Here is a 22500-nt window from a genome sequence, read left to right as displayed (position 1 = left end):
GTGACTCAGACGAGTGGGAAAAGGAAGAGAGGGAAAGAAGGAAAGACCTGGAAGAAAGGGATGCATTTGCTGATAGGCTTAAGCAAAAGGACAAAGAGAAGACAAGAAGTATAATGGAAAGATCAGATAAGAAGGTACAGTATTTTAATGCTATTTGTAATCTGTACAGCTAACCAATGATGCCATTGGTAGGAATGTAGGTTGTGTCGCCCCATCGCCTTGTCGCCCCAACCTAACCCTAACTCTAACCCTAACCGGTTACGGATCCTAGCTAACCCTAACCCTAGACTTAAGTTGGGGCGATGTAACTTGGGGCGACAAGGCGATGGGGCGACAACCTGACGCCCTTTGGTAGCAGTCCCTGTCATTACCAAGAAGTCCTGGTACTAGGTAACTTAGCATCAACTAACTCCATTAATGTTTTCAGATAGACTATCAATAGGATTTGTGATTAATATATTAACCATGACTTGTGATCCTTTAAAGTTGTAGTTTGTGAATAAAGTTCTGAACACACGAATACATGAAATTTGTCTGTCAAGATGGTTTGAAATAGGTTTTCTGTCATTGTTATGTAATGTATTCTTTATCACAGTCAAACAAAAAGCAAAGAATTGCCATTTGATCAGCATACTTTTTATTTCCTTCCTGTGACAGGGTCAAGTAAGTCCATCTCTTTCCTGTAGTCATGCAAAGAAGTAAAGTCATCACAAAGAAAGCTGTATAATCTCAATCAGTTCTGTATCCAACCACTTGATATGTGAATTCCCCAAAAAAAGTTATGTGATTTGTGAATGTAGGGAAAATGGACCCGTGATTCGAGATCCACACCCCACCCCCCTCCCTCTTCTGTTGGTAGCACAGCCGTAGCATCCTTGCCCAGTAGAAGAGCTTCGACTGAAGTTTCTGCAGTTGTTTGGGTTCAATGTCACTTATTTGAAGGAATAAATGATCGAAAATCTACTGCCGCAAAAACCAAATCATGCTTATCTTCTCCCAGTGAAAATTGAATCACGGTCTGACAAGAAGTAATTAAGTGAAGCTATGATCCTCACAGTAATGAACGCAACTTTAGCAATTGCGTAGAGAATCCTGAGGCTTGAACCCATGACCTTGCAATACTGGTTGGATCATTTGTGGGTTCTAATGTTCCCGTAATGAATGAATCAACGAATGAAATGATACATACAATAATAATTATTGCAGCGATGATTTCATATCATATATTTCAGGCTTCTATGCAATTGCTGAAATTGCTTTGAATTCATAACTGCGAATATCACAGCTTCACTTGATTTGATATCCACAGTTCAATATATGATTCATGTCATATATCATTTCATTTGAAAAAAAAAATTCATCAAAAAAACCTGACAGCAGTCCATTGTCAATGAACCAATCAGATGTTCCCGTTGCACCAGCAAATTCTGAACGCGTCAGTTAAAGAAAAGCCTGCAGTCCCTCTTCCTTGCTCTATCCCCATTCTTCCCTTGGCTCTTCAGTTTGATGGACTTAGAAGGGACTGCTAACAGTCTAACATTAAGGCATGATGAATGATAAACCTGTGTTTTGTGACAACACCTTGCATTTTTATTGTTTATCCTAAAAGGCTTTTGAGGAGGCAGCAAAAAGACTAAAGTTGGATGAAGAGGATAGGAAAAAAATGGTATGCAAAGAAAGCAGTCCTTATTTTACTGTTGTTGATAGTTCATGTTTGGCTACTATGCCTATGTTTGTTTTAATAATATAAATTGTTTACTATTATAATTATATGATCTCAGAGAATGATACTTTGAATGTGTTTTCATCTTCATGCCTAACTCTGCAAAACTTTTAAAGCCTTTATTGTTCAAAATAAGGCCATTTCACAACCTGACAAAAAGTGAATCAAAATGTTCTTTTATCTACTTTAGATGAGTTAAAAGCAAGCATTTTCTTTTCCAGATTCCTGATCTCAGAAAGAAGTCCCGTCGTGAATATGTCAAGAAACGAAGGGTAGACAAAGTTGAAATGCTTCAGGAGGACATTCGTGATGACGAGTATTTGTTTGAAGGTACTCAGCTCACTAAAAGGGAAAAACAGGACAGGGAATATAAGAAAAAGGTTTACAATTTGGCTCTGGAGCATGCTAAAGCTGGAGAACTTGAAAAAGTACAACGGTATGAAATGCCGCAGGAGAATCAAAAGCCAGCCAAGTATGATGAGTCAACACTGGAGGAGCTAGGACCTAATTATGAGCAGAAGAAATGGGAGGAAGATAAACTTGATTATGCTGTCATGAAATTTGGTGCTAAAGATGCTAAGAATAAGAATAAGGTATGCCTACACTGTACGTGTACAGTGTATATGTATTTGTGATCTACATGGAAAAGTGTATCACATTACTTTAATTTTTTGCATGGCTGAGTTGTGAAAAGTTGATAATTTTGTCATATTTCAGTTTTGAAATAGGCATCTTCGTCTGCCTGACCAAAAGCTTTTCATGAAGTCTGAAAAATTAATATACATGTAGTCCTAAGTGCGTGTAAAGAACTACACGCAACTTTTTCGCAAGTGCGGTGAAAATTTACACACAGAGGCTCATAAATAAATAAATGAGCAAGGAAAGAGATTTTGTACTTTCAAATTTCAAGAGGAAACTTTTATAATAGCAGTTTGAAAATGTAAATTTATAAAATAAATTATACAACTGTTGATATGAGAATCATTGAGGAATTACTGGAGTGTAAAGTGTCCTTTTTTTAATGTTTCACCTTTAACAACTTATAGACTTGTAGAAATCTGTATGGTCACAGAATTTATTTTGAGCTGCACTTTTCATTTTTCGAAAAAATGTGATGAAAAGGAGGTTGTGTGTTAAAAATAATGTTGCAAATGGCCTATAGGAGCACAATGACATGTGCCAGAATTTTCAACTTGGAAGGTTTTTGCCCACCTAAATGAACTAACTGGATCAACTTATTTTCCTTAAAAAATTAATGGTAAATAACCTACATCTTTATTTTTGTTGATTTTACTAGGCTAAACATTAAACATCATTCTAAACTAAAACTGTGTTTAAATTTATAAATGAAAATCATTTCAAATTTTCTACTTTAATAATATTTTTCTTTTGCCAGGCCAAAGATTATGACCTTGTTGTTGATGAAGACCAAATAAATTTTGTTATGGCTGAGCAGATCCCTGGAACAAAGGGAAAACAGGTGCTGATTGCTCAAAAATTATTTTCTGTTTATTTTATGTGACTCTTCTACCTACCAGCTTAATTGTATGCTGTAAGAGTCTCACACCTTCAAATTGACATCTATCACATGTAGATAAGATGATCTCTCATGCCTAGCTCAGAATTCCTGACCACATCAATCTGTTAAGTTGAATTCAATCCCCCCGCAGAAAAAAGCAGTTTTGTGAACTGTGCTAAATACCTCAGTTGAGTCCAAAATCATGCTTACTGTACTCAGTGAGTGCAATCAGTGTGTTTCAGTTCCAGTTTAATCCTCCAATTGGTAATCTTATCACCACAGAGTTGCATTGTCAAGTACATGATCAACTAATGCAGTGAAACCAACCTTACATGTATCTTATGTACAACTGTTTGCCTGTTCAACAGGGATATTTAATAGTTTTGTGATATTAATCCAAGGCCCCCATTGGTATGGATGCTTCGACTTCGCAAACGGCACCTTCTTCGTCAACATAGTGTTTGGGCAACAACAAATATGACCAGTGTGTTTCAAGTATTGGTTCCTGATCACATTTCCGAGTGTTGTTCTCAAGATTTTAAAATAATGAACTTGTACCTCACGCTACTTAATTATTGACGCTAAATGAAAGTATGATCATCATGATATGAGTGAATCAGTTTCTATTGTATGATATTCCAACAGGAACCAGAAATGAATGAGTACCAAAGGAAAAGATTGACAATTGAAGAGGTATTGTAATATGTGAATTTTAAAATTGCTTTTACTTTTCCAAGGGCTTATAGTATAGTGGCATCCTTGTTTCGAAGAGGTGATGGTTAGTGCTGGGGATTTGGGCAGCCCGATCCTGTAGTGGCAGTCTGTTGCAGGTGGCGCAGACGTGCCTTGTGAAATCACACGCAGAGGCTGCGTGTTCTTTCCTCGCCGCTCTCTTGCATGTAGCCTGGACTCTAGCGTTTGCTTCCGCCTTTGAAACCCCCGCTTTGACACTTTGCTGCCATGTATTTCGGTGTTTGGTGATGTCCTCCTATGCACTGGTGTTGATTAGTGCAGATCGCAAGTCTCGCTTGATGACCTCCTTGTAGCGCAGCAGCAGCCGACCCACGTGACGGACGCGCTCCAGCAGTTCTCCATAAAGGATTTATCTTGGCAGGCGGTCAGGCTCCATGCAATGTGCATGGCCGAGCCATCGAAGGCGTCGCTGAATGAGCAGTGATGACATGCTCAGTGAGCCAGTGCGCTCCAGGACCTCGGTGCTGGTGACTCTGTCCTGCCACCTGATGTGCAGCAGGCACCGAAGGAATCCATTGAGTCGCCGCTCTTGTCTGGCAAAGGCAAATATACGAGAGAATATTTAAATTATGTCATGCTAATTTTACAATAGCATGGTCAAGGAGTACTAAAAACTGCCCAAGGCAATTCAAGGTTTCAAGGTCTTAACTTAAAGATAACCATGTTTGAGTGATAATAAAGTTTTCCTGTATGCTGCATGGTATTAAGGCATACATGTAAATACATGACTGAGAAACTGAAATAAATTCATTGCTGCAGTCCTTTCAATAATGAAAAGTAAATTTATTTATTTATTTATTAGTACTGATATCACTGCCAAACAAGAACTTATTTCAACCTTTTCTTTGTGATTTTTGCTAATGCGAAGACTCAACAGAGTTTGCCAGTGTATCCATACAAAGGAGAACTGATCCAAGCCATCAGAGACCATCAGGTACTTGACTGTACAAGTGACAGTAATAAAATAATGCCTTATGGTTGAGCATGTGTTGTTCTTACTACAGAAGTGAAGTTAAGGCAAGTTGCACATGAGCCACTAAGCTTATCTGGTTTTTGCTGCATGAATCGATTGAGAGTATTGCTTCTTCACCCGGATGGGATGTAAGTTTATCGCAGGGTTAACCCAGCAGTTTGTCGCTGGTAACAAAAGGACGACATGGCAACATAGCTACTATAGGCCTCAAATCCACGACCTTGTGGTCAATAGTCCAGTGCACTAACCATTATGTCCCTGCGCCTTGTCCCTGGTAATAATGTTCCTTTATCTTTTCAGAATCAAGAGTGAGTATACCTCCACCTGTATCCCCCACTTCCCATGCACACATCTCTGTAGACATAACTTCAAACCTTGACATATCTTTACATGACTTGTAGAAATACATGTTAAAACTTACCGGTAGATGCACCTTAAGTTATCAATCATTTTGTAAACTTCCTGTCTCTGCCTCATTTGTTTTTAGATTATCATTATTGAAGGAGAGACTGGATCAGGCAAAACCACTCAGATTCCTCAGTATCTCCATCAAGCAGTATGTACGCTTTTCTACTGAATGCAGTTTTGGTCAGAATGTATGGAGTTCAATTTATTATTCTTCATTTGCTTTGCACTGTGTTCTCAGGGTTTTACAAAAAATAAGATGAAAATTGGTTGCACTCAGCCACGTCGAGTGGCAGCCATGAGTGTGGCAGCAAGAGTGTCTGAAGAGATGGGTACAAAGCTGGGAAATGAGGTGAGTGGGTCAGGATCTTTGGGTCTGGAAGCAACTGGGGTGATTCTTTGAATGAGTCATGAGGAGGCAGTGTGGCCAAGTGGTTAGGGCGCTTGCCTTGAGATCCGGAGATCCCGGGTTCAAGACCCGCTCTGACCACTCTTTGAATTTGTTCCTGGTAGTCCCTGGTTCAACTTTCCAGCTGCACTTGTCAATAGCCAACTGGTTTGCCTCTGGCCAGTTGGGATTCTTAACAGTTGAAGTTGTTGTGTTCTATTGTTTCGTTGATTGTGTTTCATTGGCCCTGAAAAGCCCCTATGGGGAGCAGTCAATTAAGTATGTATGAATGTATGTATGTATGTATGTATGTCTTGACATTCCTTCCTACAACTAACCCTTTAACCTATTGATGAGTAAAATCGTATGGCATTAGAAAGAGTAAAATGTATACATGTAAGTTGCCACTGGAAGTTAAAGGGTTAACTACATTCTTGATGAATCACATATATTATTATGCAGATCTCAGGTGGTCACTTACAGTATGTCCAGAAGTGGTCATAACTGTAGATGCATGCCCAATATATTGATATCCAACATGAAGCGTCCCTTAAGTCTAAGCGTTTGCTGTACCTGTTTCTAGCAATGAGGCAAGTGTAATGGTAAGCATAAAATGCAGCTGTTGATCTTCATTTGAGGACCGTTAGTTGGGGACTGGGGCACTTTGTGAAATTGTCTGCATTTATCAGTGCAAGTGATGTTGAAGTTGGGGAGAAGATCAAGTGGACACTTCGTGACGATTATCAAAATTGTCATGCATCTAATGAGGTGCATGGTTGTACAAATCTCTAAATTTTCTACATGTAATTAATGAAAGTCATCCTGTTCTTCTCCTATTTCCTGCAATGTAGCCAGGTCAGGGGTTCTGTATAAGTACTTGCCATTTATTTCTATCCTGCGTGTCGCTAACACTAAGTCTTTTGTTCTTCATGTCCTCCCTAGTGTTCTTGATCCAACGCTTGCGTTGCACTTGGCTGCCCTCAACCTCAACCTTCTCCTTACTCATGCTCTGCAAATAGCTATACCAGCCCAACCCTGCAATCTGTACTCTGTTGATGATGCGCTGTCAGGTCTCAATTCTCTCCCAATATTGTCACTTCTTTTCTTACCCCATAGTGTCAGCCCCATTATACATTGCAGCATCTTCATTTCTGTGGTCTCAAGCATTCTCTCCTCATTCCGTCTAACTGTCCACACCTTTGCTCCATATAGCATTTCTGGTCTATTCACTGTTTCGTAGATGTTAACTTTTCTACATGTAATTAATGAGAGAGTAAATGCACTTCCTGCAAACCAACCATCTCATACACATACTTGGATCGTCCAATAAGTGTGAATTACATGTCGGTAGAGCATCGTGACATCACCCGTTTTTATTAAAATGCCAACCAGAACCTAATTGGCTGTTGAAACAATGACTTCTTTTGTTCCGTGGTGGACAAATTTGAATATCAAAAGAAATGTGACATCAATGTTTGTAAACAAGAAATATTGCTGTGGAAAACAATATTATTTTTGTGAACAATGCATTCAATTTCAGTTTCTGTTATCTTCTTTTGTAGGTTGGGTACAGCATCCGATTTGAGGACTGTTGTTCAGAACGCACAATAATAAAGGTGAAGCATTATAAAAACAGAAGAGTCAACAATAAAGTTTATTATGCATTATTATGCATTATTATTATTATTATTATTATTATTATTATTATTATTATTATTATTATTATGACAGTTGTAAAAACTTATGTATGCAATAAGATAATACACAAGCTGGGGCTTAAGATGTGGCCCACTCAGACTACGTGTAGGAATACAGAATCTTCCTAAACTTTGTAATATGTATATGTACGTATATATTAATAATTAGGTAAATAAATGAAACTTTGGGACTAATAATCTCAAAAAGCTGGCTAGCTAATAATTAATGAAGAACGAGTAGAAGAATCGGATGGAGAAGGTAAAGAAGGAGGGGTTTTGGGAGAAGGGGGTTGCATGGGACGTTTATGAGAGATATATGTGGAGTGGCTTACGGGAAGTCATGACAGTGGCTTAGAGCTTGCTACTTGGGGATGAGTATGGAGGGGTGTATTTTTGTATCTCATGAGCAGGCTTTGTGATGAAGGTTTTTTTTCGGGCCATGATTGAAAAGGAGGATGTAGATCCAAATCCAAAGTGTAGAAAGTGTGGGAAACAGGTGGCGTAAGTTGGGCATGTGGAGAGTGGTTGCACTGGTTTGATGCGAAGGGAGTTCTGGAGGATGCATGATGCAAGTTCACGAACTATGCTCCTGTGGTAAAGAAAATAAACAGAAAGATGAATTCCATGTCAACAAAGATTTTGCAAGTAGTGGTTGATTGCTTGGGTGTGGTGTCTGGTCGGTTGGAAGGTTTTTTTGAAAGGTCTCTGGATTTCTGGATTCCTGATGAGTTGAGAGGAATGCAGACCTCCACTTGTGCTGGGCTGACAGTGGTACGAGTATCATTCAAATTTCTCCTAAGTAGCATTTACATTGTACTGTCTTTTTGATTCTACAGTATATGACTGATGGAATGCTGCTACGAGAGTTCTTAAGTGAACCTGATCTTGCTGGCTACAGGTAATTTTTCAGATATCAGAGGGTGCGTTTTTCAGAGTATACTGAATAAAAAAAAAATTAAACAAGTGAAATATTCAAAACTAAAGACCATGTAAACTAGTTCGTAAATGAAGTGTAGTAAATTAAAGAACACCTTTGCTTCAATTCAGAGTTGTGCCATCTGTGCATAATGGCGAAAGAAATTCATTCTGCCTGGGGTCCATGATTAGGAGCTTGTCTCTCCCATACAAATCCTATGAGTCAACCTTTGCGCGTATCTTTCAATTTTTAGAGCGCCACGAGTTTTTCAGCTTTGCACGCACTGTTTAGAATTGCCAATCAGAATAAAGTTATTGTCAATCGAACACAAAAATAGCAAAAAGAAATTAAAACAATGTGTGCAAATTGATGTAAATTGGTGTAAATGTGAGTCTTCCGCTGAAGGGCAGGGTTTTCGTTGGAGGCCGGTTTCCCATTCCGTGTCCGGCACTTTGCAATATTTGAGGGGTTTCTTTTATTTTTTATTATTATATAATTTTGTACTTACTTTTTAAAGAGAATTTGAGTGAACTCCAGCCTTGCCTGGGAAACTGAGTCTTGGGTTCCAGGAACACTGCAAACAGCGTTTCTGAGTGGCCAAAAATGTCACGTCCGGCACTTTCAGAAATATGTCCGCTACTTTACAAAACTGTCGAAAACCCTGTGAAGGGTTGTACGGTTCTAAGGATACGCGAAGGTTTAAAACTCGAGTATATACTGCTTAGGGAGGCTCCTAAGCACGGGCGCCTTATTTTCCCACTAAACCTCACCTGTTGCTACATGTTTGCATTGCTAACGAAACAATGGTGAAATGACGTTCGTTTCTCCAACTTGGAGCTGTCGAAATCGCAGACTTCAACTTATTCTTATCTACCTCTTGGTAGACCTCTCGACTAAAACTAGCTTTCCATCAACTTGTGAAGTTTGTTTCTTTATTGTTTTGTTTCACAGCTCTTGCTGGCTTACGAAATTACGAAAAATTGAATATTGAATTGCTTGGTCTTACAATACCGGTATTGCCCTTTGCGAAAAAGCAAGAAAAAGCATGGGCTCCTAAGTTTTAATTTTGGTTTTAGCAGCAAACGTCCCTTCTTAAGAACTCCCTATGAAAATTGACCAAGCGTCATAGCCAATAAAAAGTGAAACGCATTTCCTTTTTTGTGCATGGTATACTCCTCTCACTGAAACTGTGCGCTTGTAAAGGCCTTCACCGCAAAAATTCGTATACCGTGCTAAAGCTGAAAATGTTGTTGTCGTGATTTTCAGTGTACTTATTATTGATGAAGCTCATGAGCGTACTTTACACACAGACGTGTTGTTCGGTTTGGTGAAAGACATCGCTCGTTTCAGAAAAGACCTGAAACTCCTCATATCAAGTGCAACACTGGACGCAGACAAGTTTTCTCAGGTATTTTGTAAATAAAACGTCGCATATATCTTGACTTTAAGATGTCAAGTCATCTTTTAGACTATTTTTGCCAGCCAATTTCTCTTTGAATACGTTTTCAATTTCTCATGTTTCGCCTTTATCTGGGTTAAAGTTTGCTGTTTTTTCCTAGTTCTTTGATGATGCGCCCATCTTTAGAATTCCTGGTCGACGCTTTCCAGTGAACATCTATTACACTAAGGCGAGTATCAATGATATGATTGCTATAGCGATATTTCTTGTTTACAAACATTGACGTCACATTTCTTTTCATATTCAAATTTGCCAGCCACGGAACAGAATAAGTCATTGTTTCAACAACCAATTAGCTTCTGGTTGGCATATTGATAACAATGGGTGACGTCACGAGAAACATCGCTGTACAAGTTGAGAAAAGCGTTGGGCTTTGTGTTTTACAGAGAAAGGCCGTAGCTCAGTCGGTTGGTGCGCGATCCCCGTCTCATTCGATCGACGTCTGTTTCGTCTTTCCTCTGCTCCGTGTAGCTGTAGCTTTGAATACCCGTAAAACAGAGCATTGACGGAGGAAGGGAGAGTAAATGGTGCGCCCCTAGGGCCACAAGTTTTTCAGTAACTGTAGATGACTGTCGCGTGTTACCCTCGTTAAAATAAAGACCTTTACCTTTTTACCTTTTTTCAATGAGTTCACGTCAAGGATTTGGTTGAACATTGAGAGAGGTCGTAGGTTGAACTCCGACTACTCTGCGAGCGGAGGCCCCTCGATCTTCCCTTCCGCTTTCCGACTTATCTAGAAAGATTGAAGGGCCTTTGCTCGCAGGGTTAACTCTTATAGGCGCATTTAAAACTCTTAAGGGCCTGTTCTTTAACCCTTTTGCACCTATGAGGTTCCCCATTGACGATTAACAACGAAGTGTTTCACTGTAAGTCTCTTGCATTGATTTACTCTTTTAGACTTCTGATAGTATGTGCCCCACTTAAAGTGGTTCGAATTGATTTCTTCCCAGGCTCCTGAAGCAGATTATCTGGAAGCTGTTGTAGTTACGGTATTACAGATTCACGTTACGCAGCCTATAGGTGACATCCTTGTGTTTTTAACCGGCCAAGAAGAAATCGAGGCTTCCCAGGAACTCTTGCAAGAGAGGACGCGCAAACTGGGATCGAAGATCAAAGAGCTTATTATTTTACCCATCTATGCTAACCTGCCGTCGGATTTGCAAGCCAAGATATTTGAGCCTACTCCTCCTGGGGCCAGAAAGGTTAGTGCGGTAACATCAAATTTTTGCATGTAATATTCGCGTCGCGTACTTGTAAGGTTAAGTGCGAGCGTAGAGGTTGAGTGCGAGCGTAGGGGTTGAGTGCGAGACTGGGAGAGACGCTTTAAGGTGGTTTATGGCTCGTGCACGAAATCATGGGAGGGGAGGGGGGTGGGGGGAGGAGCTTTTCGGTGACGCTCAACATAGCCAGTAACTAAGTATAGTCTGGAGAGAGTTTGTCATCGTTGTAGAATGAACAAACAAACAAACAAACAAAGAAGATCACTTGATGCCTGCATGTACATGTAGCTAAGGTAACACAAATGAAATAAAAATACAGAAAGCCAAAACTAAAAAAGTGCTGAGGGGAAAAGAGTTTGTCAATGAACGGCCGAATGTTGTCTTCCCAAGGTGCATCTTATTATCCATCCCTCTCCTGAATGTTCTCGGCTCTTCTTGCCATTAGCCAATTGTGTTATGTGATTACATTTGTTAGGTTATTTTGGCCACCAACATTGCTGAGACATCACTGACAATTGATGGTATCATTTATGTTATTGATCCGGGGTTCTGTAAACAAAAGAGCTACAATCCTCGCACAGGAATGGAGTCTCTGGTAGTCACACCCGTCTCGAAGGTAATCAATAGAAATAGTCCGGGCTCGCAACTGAGTTAATAAATGCGTGATGAAATGTGTCACGAAGTGCCATCTTGTCCATCTCCTAAACTTAAATATTAATCGTGTCTAGAGATAGATTTATTTCGAAGAAGACGACATGAATATATGAATATAAACTTCGCAAAATTAAAGCAGAAAGATTAAGAAACGCGTTCATGAACAAATGCCTTGATTCCTCAAGTGTTGTTGTTGATGTTGTCACTGTTCTTAGCACTGACCAAGATTTAGTTAATTAAGAGCCCGAAATGCATTCATGCACATTGTTTCTTAACTTCAAGTCATATTATTATTACACGATTTAACACTGCAATACTGTACGTGACCCACGACCCAGATGTTTGATAAATTGGTGACCTTGGGTTAAAAGGTCGACTTAAAAAATCTCGGACAAAATGCAGGCTACATGTAGCCTCTTATTCATGTAGAAACATGGTACACATCAGCAGCAGTGAAGCCTTGTAAAGTTCTGCATTAATTCAAGTGTTCATTTTCTTAGGCATCAGCGAATCAGCGTTCAGGACGTGCTGGTCGCGTGGCTGCGGGCAAGTGTTTTAGGTTGTACACAGCGTGGGCTTACAAAAACGAGTTGGAGGAGAACACTATACCCGAGGTATTTTGGATTTTCAATTTTTTGTTTTGATTGGTGATGTCGACGAATTTGTTAACTTACTTAGGTGTCCTACAACCTGACTCCTTTCTCAAGCATCGGGCCTTTGAAACTTTTGAATGTGTGAACTGATTACCAGAACAGGACAGAAGAGCACCGTGAATTAAGAAATTGAGTGAGAGATTAGCACTTGATAATGCGACCTATTTTGATCCCATCTCATTAACCTCTAAACCCGACCGCGTTGTTATCATAGTTGTCTTTTGCATGGCCGGGAAGTGGCGGTATCGAGCCCTAGTTTCTTATGAGTAAATTGCAGGGCGCGTCAGCCTCGCTCCCATGATTTTATCGCCTTGGAGATAAAAAGAGTCTGGGAACACGGTTGCGAGAGCCTCATTCTCGACCAAGAAAAGACCTGGATCGAGGTTTGACGAAATTTTCATAATGTTCAAAATCATCCGCTCCTTGCTGTGAAAACGAAACAAGATTCTTGTTTGTTTGTTTTTTTATAGCCCAATTTTACGTCTTGTTATCTTTCCAGATCCAAAGAACAAACTTAGGAAATGTTGTGCTTCTTCTCAAGAGCTTGGGGATCAATGATTTGATTCACTTTGATTTTATGGATCCCCCTCCGGCTGAAACCTTGATTATTGCACTTGAGCAGCTCTATGCTTTAGGAGGACTGAATCATCACGGAGAACTTACCAAGGTAATTGATGCTCCCCCTCTGGGAATTGTGAAAAGTTGTGCCAATTTACGACTTGTTGACTTCTTATGAAGCGAATTGTGACATTTTACAACTAGCTTGGTTAATATTCACGGTAGTACATGTGTCCTTAAAGGTATATTTTTTAGGTGTATAGGTTGGGGGGTGGGTGGGTGGGGGAAACAAGCCGAGGTGAAGGGGGGGGGGGGGGGGTTAATTAGCATTTGGAAATGGTACGTCCTTACCTTAACTCGGAATGATATTATTAAGACCTAAGACCAAAGAACATATTATTATTACTTTTAATGTTCGGATTTTTGCAAAGGGTTTTTAATTTGGAACTTCTGGCCCAGTTTTTCAAAAGGTGGATAGCTCTATATGCCGGATAAATCACGATCCAGTTTCTAAGTAATAGCGAAACCAATTGCGCTATCCAATGGATAGTGATTTATCCGGTGGATAGCGGGGCCTGGTCTTCTTGGAATAAAAGTTTCCAGTGAGCTGCTTTCTCTTTATGTTTATAGCTTGGACGTCGCATGGCTGAGTTTCCAGTTGAACCAATGATGTCAAAAATGTTAATTGCTTCAGAAAAGTAAGTTATGCCGTCTTCAACTTCATTCCTTAATCGATGGTTACCTTTGCTTCTTTCTTATGCCTAAATATAAAATTTGGTAAAAGCAAGGTAAAACTGATGTGCGATTGACGATTTAAGCACCTTGTTCCTTTCAGATAAAGCTATCGCTAAATTTGTAGGCCTTGGCGATGTTATTAAAACGGTTTCATGGCGACCTTTCTAAAAAAAATTTTGAGAAGGATTAGTGGACTCTCATTAAGCACGAAGACTCGACAAAAAAATAAAAAGCGTCACGCCCGTACGGGCCTTTCACATCGAATTTGCTTATTATCCAAGCCGAGAACAAGGACTAACCTCGTAAAATTTCTTCCTTGGTTACTGAGGTTGTGAAAAGCTAGAAAGACAAACAAGCTCAAAATAATGAAGTACTTTAGACGGATTACTCTTTAGCGGTCTTTTCCTACACCAATCTTAGTAGGCTTTTTGTGCATTGAAGGTTTGATTGTCGAATGATCATTAACAAAGCCGAGATAACTCTCCTTTTATCAATAATAATAAATAATGTACTTATTTTGAGTGTCAAGTCTTCTAGCGCTAGGGCACAACATATAAATTGGGGACATTGAAGTCAAGTTAAATGACATGTTGGTTTTGAGGAGAGGAGAAAACCGGAGTACCCTGAGAAAACCTCTTGAAGCAGAGTAGAGAACCAACAGACTCAACCCCATATGATGCTGAGTCTGGGAATTGAATGCGGGCCACAGTGGTAGGAGGCGAGGGCTCTCGCCACTGCGCCAGTGCTGCGTGTTTATGAGACGGTATCCTTTTAGAATCCGGGTAAATAATAGCCAAATATGAACGTTCCTTTTCTTTATAGATACAAATGCGTTGAGCAAATTCTCACGATTACAGCCATGCTGTCCGTGAACAACGCCATCTTTTACCGCCCCAAGGATAAAGTCGTCCACGCTGATAACGCGCGCGTGAATTTCTTCCGTTCCGGAGGTGACCATCTAACGTTACTTAACGTTTACGACCAGTGGGCAGAGACTGGATACTCAACTCAGTGGTGCTTTGAGAATTTCATTCAACATCGCTCCATGAAAAGAGCACGTGATGTTAGGGAACAGCTTGAGGGACTAATGGAGAGAGTTGAGATTGAGGTTACATCCAATCCACACGACTCGGTGCCTATTAGAAAGGTAGTATGATAGAGCTTGTTGATTGCACTGGCCATTGTACAGTTGTGATATCCGTGACCTAGCAAGACTGGTAGTGAGCTCGATTTGACAGACTGAACTGCTTTTGTGATGTATAATTTTTTCATAAAACGTCACTGCAAGGTGCCAACTAAAGATGCTCTATCAAAAAATAAAATCTTGTTGCTCGACATTGACTCAAGAACAAGAGTAAGGGTTTTGAAGAAAACTATATACCTCCAGCCTCGTTATCCATACGTGGTTACATTCTCATTTTCAAACTAAGTACGACTCAACTCAGTAATGGGTGGTTTTCACGTTACGCCATGGCCACTGGTCATTATGGATGACACAGACAATAGATCTCTCATTAACTTCTTATGTTAATCCAGCATCTGTACATTTCATCGTTACTATCTGCACCTCCAGAGATTGCTTGCAAACCACCTATGTCATTATAATTTCCACTGATCGTTCCTCGAAGTAAAGAAATGCAAGTTTTCAAGGGTTTGTTCAATAATAACATTACATAAGATCTGATACACTTTGGTCGTGCACCATTTCGAGTCCATTTGTAATCTTCCACTTTGCCCTGAGACGAATGGCGTGGCACAGTGGAATCTATTTTTTGGGGAAAGATCTCATGGATATACCCACCACGAGTCCCTTAGGTTAAACTCTCATTTTACAGATTAAGTCTGAGTACCCATTTCAGTGATTAGGACTAAACGTTCGTTTATCTTATTGCTATAGCAATAGTTAGTTCTAGAAGCTGATTTAAAATGGTCATTTTTTTTAGAGTTATGGTTGGTGTGTATGTACATGAGACCCTTGCCATTTTTTGTGTTTGTTCATTAAGTAGGCAAATGATCATGTGTAGTTTCTGCGTTGTTTGGTGTACCATTGAATACGCTCTTTTCTCTTTCCCTTCGTTTGAGTATACCATTTGTTTATCAGGCCATCACAGCGGGATATTTTTATCATACGGCCAGGCTAAGCAAAAGCGGGCAGTACAGGACAGTCAAACATCAGCAGGTCAGTGGTTTCTTATGCGTTGAAGTGCGAGGTCCGTAGTGGGTAGATGCCGTTGTAACACTGTTTAAAGGAGTTCTCATCAGGGACCTCGTTCCAGGGCTTTTCTGCGGAAAGGAAGTCACGCGTGCGTTTCGCATTTTGGTACATTTTTTGCCGTTGTCGTCATGACGACGATGTGAAATGACCACTTAAGCCCGTTTAAACGGTTTCAACAGTCATTGAACAAACGTTGAACAGATGTTGGGCAATTGTTGTACGCAAAAACAAAGTTGTGCGGAGGCCGTTCAAACGGTTCCCGCATTGCACCAAAAAAAGAACCAATACTTTCACAAAATTTCATTGCGAGGAACTAAGACCTGGAAACCAGTCTCTCTCGTCCAGATAAACAACGTCATATTGACTTTTGCGGCCTGATGTGAGCATGCGTGTGTTCTACAGTAGGCAACTTTCACGATAACGTCGTTTGACCACAACTACCAGAATTCATTTTGTTTTTCTTTTGTTAGTTAAATTTTGTATTCCCAGCAGGGTAAAAATAACAATAGCTCTAATTAGCATGAGGCAAGCAAAACCGGAAGGATTCTGGGACTTGTAGTCAAATGGCGTCATGCAAATGTCCTATTGTTGAACAGAAAAACCTTAAATAGCAATGACCACAACCAGGTTTTCTGAGCCCGCGAGACTGAACACCCCCAGCAAACCATTGTTTTAACGAAAACCGCTGATCAGCAACCTGGTTCTGGTCATTGCTGTCTAAGGTCTTCCTGTTTAACAGAGTAATCCGACGGCTTCAACACCATTCAACATTTTCGAGAACAAAGGAAAAGTTGAATCTATGTTGAATGTTTAAACCGATTTAAACTTGATTCAACACGCTTTCAACAAGCTTTCAACATTTTTTTACGCTTTCAACAATGTTGGACGACCTGTTCAAACGCACCGAACATTTGGTTCAACAAAGTGTTGAATGCATGTTGAAGCAAATGCTGAAACCGTTGAAACAGGCCTTTATGGAGCTTTCTCAAGGACGACGACGGCACGAGAACGTTATGTGAATATATAATTAACCTTTGTTGTAACAGTTTCGCAATTCCTCCCAAGTCGTTCGGCTTGAAAGTGTGTATTAACATTTCAGGATTAAAACTGGTATGAATGGTGTGGATGTTTGGAGAGGAAATTGAAACTTTAATCGTCGGATTTTCACGTCCTCCACATAACCTAAAATTTGGTCTACTGATTCATTTCGCTTTGAGACCGAGAACGGGAAAGGAAATGTTTCAAACTGTAAAGCACGTATAGGGCGTACTGACCCATTATATTTTCCTCGTCAATCCTAACTGTTAGTCGTTGCCTTCGTCCTTGCGGTTTAATCTACCAGATTTGAGGTTATGTAGACGACGTGAGCATAAGACAATATTACGTTTTTCGCTTTTCTTTCCTCCTGTCAACGCCATTCAGGCCAATTTAATTCGAGGACAGTTAACACCCATTTTAGATGCAAAACAAGTCGCAGTAATAGGAAAATCATTCGTTTGTGTAAGCATTGTTTGACAAGACCTCCCGCTCGTTACTGTCACCTTATCCCAATCGATTCCGTTTGAGCAAACATGCAAATGGTTTTGCTTTTTCTGACTCCTTCGTTGCACTGCTTGTCTGTCGTCCGTATTAAATAGCGATTAACGTGGACTTAGCCCTGGGTAATGATTATACTCGTGAAAAAATCTCGACAGTATCTTCGAAGGAGAGGTGGCGAGTATGCTTTGGGACCGAGATTATAGTTTTCATGGAATTATCGTTTCATTTCCTTGCAGACAGTTATGATTCACCCCAACAGTAGTTTATTCCAGGAGCAACCTAGATGGGTAATTTACCACGAGCTTGTGTTTACAACGAAGGAGTTCATGAGACAGGTTGGTCACACGCGCTTGTCATTCGAATTTTTACGCAACTCGTTTTTGGGTGTTACCTAATACGCTTTTCGTGGCGAATTTGAATTTCACGCAACGCTCCTTTAGGTGTTGTGCAATATCCCTTGTGTGACAAGGCCACATATTGGCTACTCACAAGACTTGTAATTTCGCACAGATGCATCCTACTACGAAAACCACCATCTGTGGAATGGGGCCGAATTACTGAGTGACTGCCCCACCCACTTCAGTTAAACATTTTGATGAAATTCGTTTCCCACTGTGTGAGCAGTAACCAGCTTTCGCCGTCAAGGTGTACCGGAACAACCACAACAATGGAAGATACGTTTTCAAAATCACGAGTCCCGGAGGAAAATGGATAAAATTGTTCTTTTCCAGCGAAGAGGTTGCAAGTGCAACCATGGACTCGCTGTTACTTCGTGTGCAAGAAAGGTTTCCTGGCCTGAAAAGCAGCGTCGAATACAACACCTATCAAGAATTTGAACTATTTACAAGCGAAAGTGGGCGGGGCAGTGACTCAGTAATTCGGGCCCATTCCACAGATGGTGGTTTTCGTAGTATCATTGGAACGAAGTGGGAGGGACACCAGGCCGATAGACACGTAATTGTGATTCGGTTTGCACCGAGAATAACGAAGATATCATTGACGTCACCTATTGTCATTAATGTGCCAACCAGAGCCTCATTGGCTGTCGAAACATTGAGTCTTTTTTTCCCTGTGGTTGGTACATTTGAATGACAATAACAATGTTTGTAAACAGATAACTTCCCTATAGGGAACTTTAGGAGTTAAATTTCACAAAACAATGGGTTTTGTGGGTAACACAGTAGTTCTACACGTGCTTCACGTGTGTTTTACCTTTAAGTACATTTCGTGGCCGTTCTCTTCCAAACAAGGATGTGAAATGTCTAGATTTGAGGTTACGTGTGAGCACCTTGAGTGACGTTTGCCTGTATAGATCCACGCTAGTCATACCAGTTAAATTCCTGGCTAGTTGCTAGACAATTTACGTCCAGAACAAGTTGGCGAGTTTTTCAGATGAAGGTTTCGTATCCTTCGTAAACTTTATTCTTGCTTTAAGCTCCTTAGTATCTACTCCAGGCCAGTTCCTAAATATGTGCACCCACGGGTGAAGTCCATTTTTGCACCCCTTAGTAACCACAAGTCTTTACAGAAGAGTCGGAAGTGTATGAATAGCGGACTACTTGGTTTGGGAACCATTCAGTTGTGCTTCTCACAAATCTGTGCGTAATAAGATACTGAGTAAATTCAAGCTGCCTCCTCTTCCACTCGAAAACGGATTTTTCTTTATTAATTTTTTTTCTGTTCACATTTCACTGACCACAATGAAACGCACGCAGCTTGGTCCACTGGTCGGGACGTTCAACGATTCGTCTTTGTTTCCCCATAGAGCGGTTTTCAATTGAGTGTCGAAAGTAATTAGCGAATTGCTTTGGTTTTGCATTACTTCACTCAGTGATTGGTTCAAAGTTCTCGCGCCATTTTTTCAACCAATCAGAAGTGAAAGCAAAACCAATCGTGGCTTGCGCGTGCACATTTTCCCGCGCTTTGTGTCGGCTACATGTAATTACTTCAATTTTTGATTGGTTTACTGGATTGTCTCCGTCCTTTTTGATTGGCCAAAGAAATTACTGTGGTATTGGTTTTACAACACTCGATTGAAACTCGCTCTAACGAAACAGCAGTACGCTTTGTAAATAGTCAGCTTACTCCCTCCTGCTTGTTGGTTAATCAAGTTTTTCTAAGTTTCGTTCGGAATATTAAAGTGGAGAAGTGGCGACTTAATTTTCATACCTTTGTGCACGTCCACTGTAAAGTTAAACGAACGCATGAGGTATCAGATTTTCACAACCATTGTTCGGAACTGAAAGTTTCTATTTTTGTCGGGTTTGAGGACCCTGGGTCCCAGTGATGCAGGGGCTCGGGACACCCCGCATAAAATTTTCCATGTGCTCGTGAGTTTATGTTGAATTCGTTGTGTCGCGTAGAAATTGTAATCCTTGTTGCGTTTGGAGAATAAATCGTTGAATACATGGTCCTTCGAGCCGGAGAGATTCTGACAGATTTGGATGAAGAGTTGGTCTTCGCATTTGGAGCGATTGGCGCTGTTACCTTGCACGACTACCTTGATGAATTTGTGGAAGCTCTGGTGGACTATAAGAACATTGTGATCATTCAAGGTTAGTCGAAATGTCTGAAGAGTTGGAAGCTATTAAGAAGAAACGAAAGTTCTTGAGAAAGTCCGTAACGGACACTTTGAAGTCTGTCGAAGAAGCGCTATCAGTGCAGGATAATCATGCTATGATTCAGGTTTTGAAAGATAATATTGCTAGTAAATGGAGCGATTTACAAGATGTGCAAGCCACAATGTGTACTCTGTTAGAAGACGAACAAATCGACACAGAGTGTAGCAGTCATAATGACTATGAATTGCGTGTTATTGAATACATGTCTAAAATGACGAAGTATCTGGAATGTAAATCTGTCTCTGAGATGAAAACGGATAGTAGTGCAACCGTAACCCCGCAGTCATGCCCTCAGGTACAAGTTAAGCTACCGAAGATTGATCTGCCTACCTTTGATGGAAACGTTTTATGTTGGCAACCTTATTACCAGTCGATCAAGGTCTCCCTGGTTGATAATTCAGCCTTAGCAGAGGTACAGAAATTAGAATACTTGATGAGATCATTAAAGGGTCCAGCTGCCGAAGCAGTGAAGGGATTTGCAGTGGTACAAGAGAATTACCAGCCAGTTTTGGAAGCCCTGAAAGAAAGGTTTGGTCATCCAAGATTGATCCTCGATGCACATATAAGATCCCTAATTCATTTACCGCGTTTAAACTCTGATGATGCATTGTCTATGCGTAAATTCTATGATCAAGTGGTTGGGCATGTTCGGTCTGTTGAATCCATGGGTGAGAAATTCAATTCTGAAACTTTAGCTCCGGTTCTTGTACCCCTAATTGTGGACAAGCTGCCAAAAAGAGTTGTTGAAAGGTGGGAACTTGAACTTGGTAATTGGAAAGCGAAAGAGGACTGTGTGAAAGTGAAAACATTGTTTGCTTTCTTAGAACAAGTAGTACGAGCCAAAGAGTCTTCCCAGTCTCCCTCTCTGGAGTTCAAGGTCTCTGCAAAGGAAAACACTGCAAAGTGTGTAAGCCAGGTGAATTTCAAGTCTAGTTCACCACGAAGATCGTCTGCTTCTGCACTATGTGCTTCTATGCAAGTCAAACAGTGCTGTGTTTGTCGGAAGAATCACCACGTGTGGTCATGCGTTAATTTTCTGTCATTGGCAGTGAAAGATAGATTCAGGATGGCATTGTCCAAAGGTCTTTGTTTTCGTTGCTTAGAAGCTGGTCACGTGGCTCAAAGTTGTGAAAAACCACCATGTAAGCACTGTCGAGGTAAACACCATAGCCTCCTTCATGTGGATTCGGTCAGTTCTGGGTCTTCAGCGACACCACCCTCGTCACAAACATCCCCGGAGAGAGCATCCTTATCTCAAGCTCCTCCTTCTACAGCAGCTTCACATGTAGTAGCAAGTTCAATGGTGTCTAGTGGTGGCGGCAAAGTTATTCTTCAAACTGTGCCAGCTGTTATGCGTGGATCCCATGGTTGCTCGAAAGTTGTTCAATGTTTTCTTGATCCCGGTTCACAGACTTCATTTGTTAGACAAAGTATTGCGCAAGAGCTTGGCCTAGATGGAAAGAATGTTAGAATTGCTGTGTCTGGATTTGGTGGAAAGTCAGACAAGCAGACGCTGCGAAAGAGAATTGCTTTTACTGTAGCACCTGTTGATAAGCCTGGAAAGCTGCAATGTATTGAAGCACTTACTGCGCCAGTTATTTGCCGTCCAGCTGAGGCTGTGGACATTCATCCAGCAAAATGGCTTCATCTTCAAGGCATAACATTTCCTGAAGAATTCCCCCGAGGTGAACGGGAGATTGATGTACTCATTGGCTTGGACTTTTATTATTCCTTTGTGACAAGAGACATTGTACGAGGAGGTTCCAATGAACCAGTTGCAGTTCGCACGTCACTAGGTTGGGTCTTCTGTGGACCAACAGGCGGTCATGGCCAAGAATGTACTGTGTCTATGAACATTCAAATTGGCATTGAGGAACAATTGAATGAAACACTTCAGAAATTCTGGAACTTGGAGTCTATTGGCATCAAACCTACTGAAAGTCCACCTTCTACTAACCCCAGTGAAGCCATGGTGTTAAAGAAGTTTAGGGACACATTAACATACAAAGATGGTCGATATGAAGTCTCCTTACCATGGAAGGAAGATCAAGTAGTATTGAAAGATAACTACAAGCAAGCAGAAAATAGGCTGTTCAATCTAGAAAAGAAGCTGCTTCAAGAGCCAGCCAAAGCCAGGTCCTACAGGGAGGCGATTCTTAAGTACATCGACGATGGAGTTTCAGAAGAAGTACCTTGTGATCAAATTGCACCAACAGATGGGCGTCCTGTGTTCTATCTTCCACATCATGCAGTCATCAGAGAAGATAAGCAGACAACTAAGACAAGGGTTGTGTTTGATGCGTCTGCGAGAGATAGTAATGGTCTCTCTCTTAATAGCTGCTTAGAAGCCGGCCCTGTATTGCAGCCTGATTTGGTTGGGGTCCTCCTGCGCTTTCGAAAAGGTCATATCGGTATCATGGGTGATATAGAGAAGATGTTTTTGCAGGTCCGCTTAAAGGAAGAAGATAGGGA

The 22500-nt window shown here is 40.7% G+C and overlaps 1 protein-coding gene across 1 annotated transcript in view; it reads left to right on the top strand.

Moving 5' to 3' along the window:
• The window catches only part of LOC138019771 (pre-mRNA-splicing factor ATP-dependent RNA helicase DHX16-like), a 28114-nt gene that overhangs the window by 623 nt on the left and 4991 nt on the right, over positions 1–22500 (top strand). The window contains exons 1-20 of the mRNA XM_068866647.1: positions 1–134; positions 1610–1666; positions 1945–2316; positions 3120–3203; positions 3888–3935; positions 4864–4929; positions 5456–5524; positions 5615–5725; positions 7324–7377; positions 8295–8356; positions 9641–9782; positions 9934–10002; positions 10784–11035; positions 11529–11669; positions 12208–12321; positions 12860–13027; positions 13549–13616; positions 14476–14800; positions 15755–15832; positions 17644–17742. The exon at positions 1–134 is cut by the window's left edge and continues 623 nt beyond it. Coding sequence (XP_068722748.1) covers positions 1–134; positions 1610–1666; positions 1945–2316; positions 3120–3203; positions 3888–3935; positions 4864–4929; positions 5456–5524; positions 5615–5725; positions 7324–7377; positions 8295–8356; positions 9641–9782; positions 9934–10002; positions 10784–11035; positions 11529–11669; positions 12208–12321; positions 12860–13027; positions 13549–13616; positions 14476–14800; positions 15755–15832; positions 17644–17742 — 2513 coding nt within the window. The remainder of the gene's footprint in view (positions 135–1609; positions 1667–1944; positions 2317–3119; positions 3204–3887; positions 3936–4863; positions 4930–5455; positions 5525–5614; positions 5726–7323; positions 7378–8294; positions 8357–9640; positions 9783–9933; positions 10003–10783; positions 11036–11528; positions 11670–12207; positions 12322–12859; positions 13028–13548; positions 13617–14475; positions 14801–15754; positions 15833–17643; positions 17743–22500) is intronic.

This window comes from Montipora capricornis, chromosome 10, assembly GCF_036669925.1.
Source record: "Montipora capricornis isolate CH-2021 chromosome 10, ASM3666992v2, whole genome shotgun sequence".
Classification (NCBI taxonomy): Eukaryota; Metazoa; Cnidaria; class Anthozoa; order Scleractinia; family Acroporidae; genus Montipora; species Montipora capricornis.
This window is presented reverse-complemented; position numbering and strand designations above follow the sequence as displayed.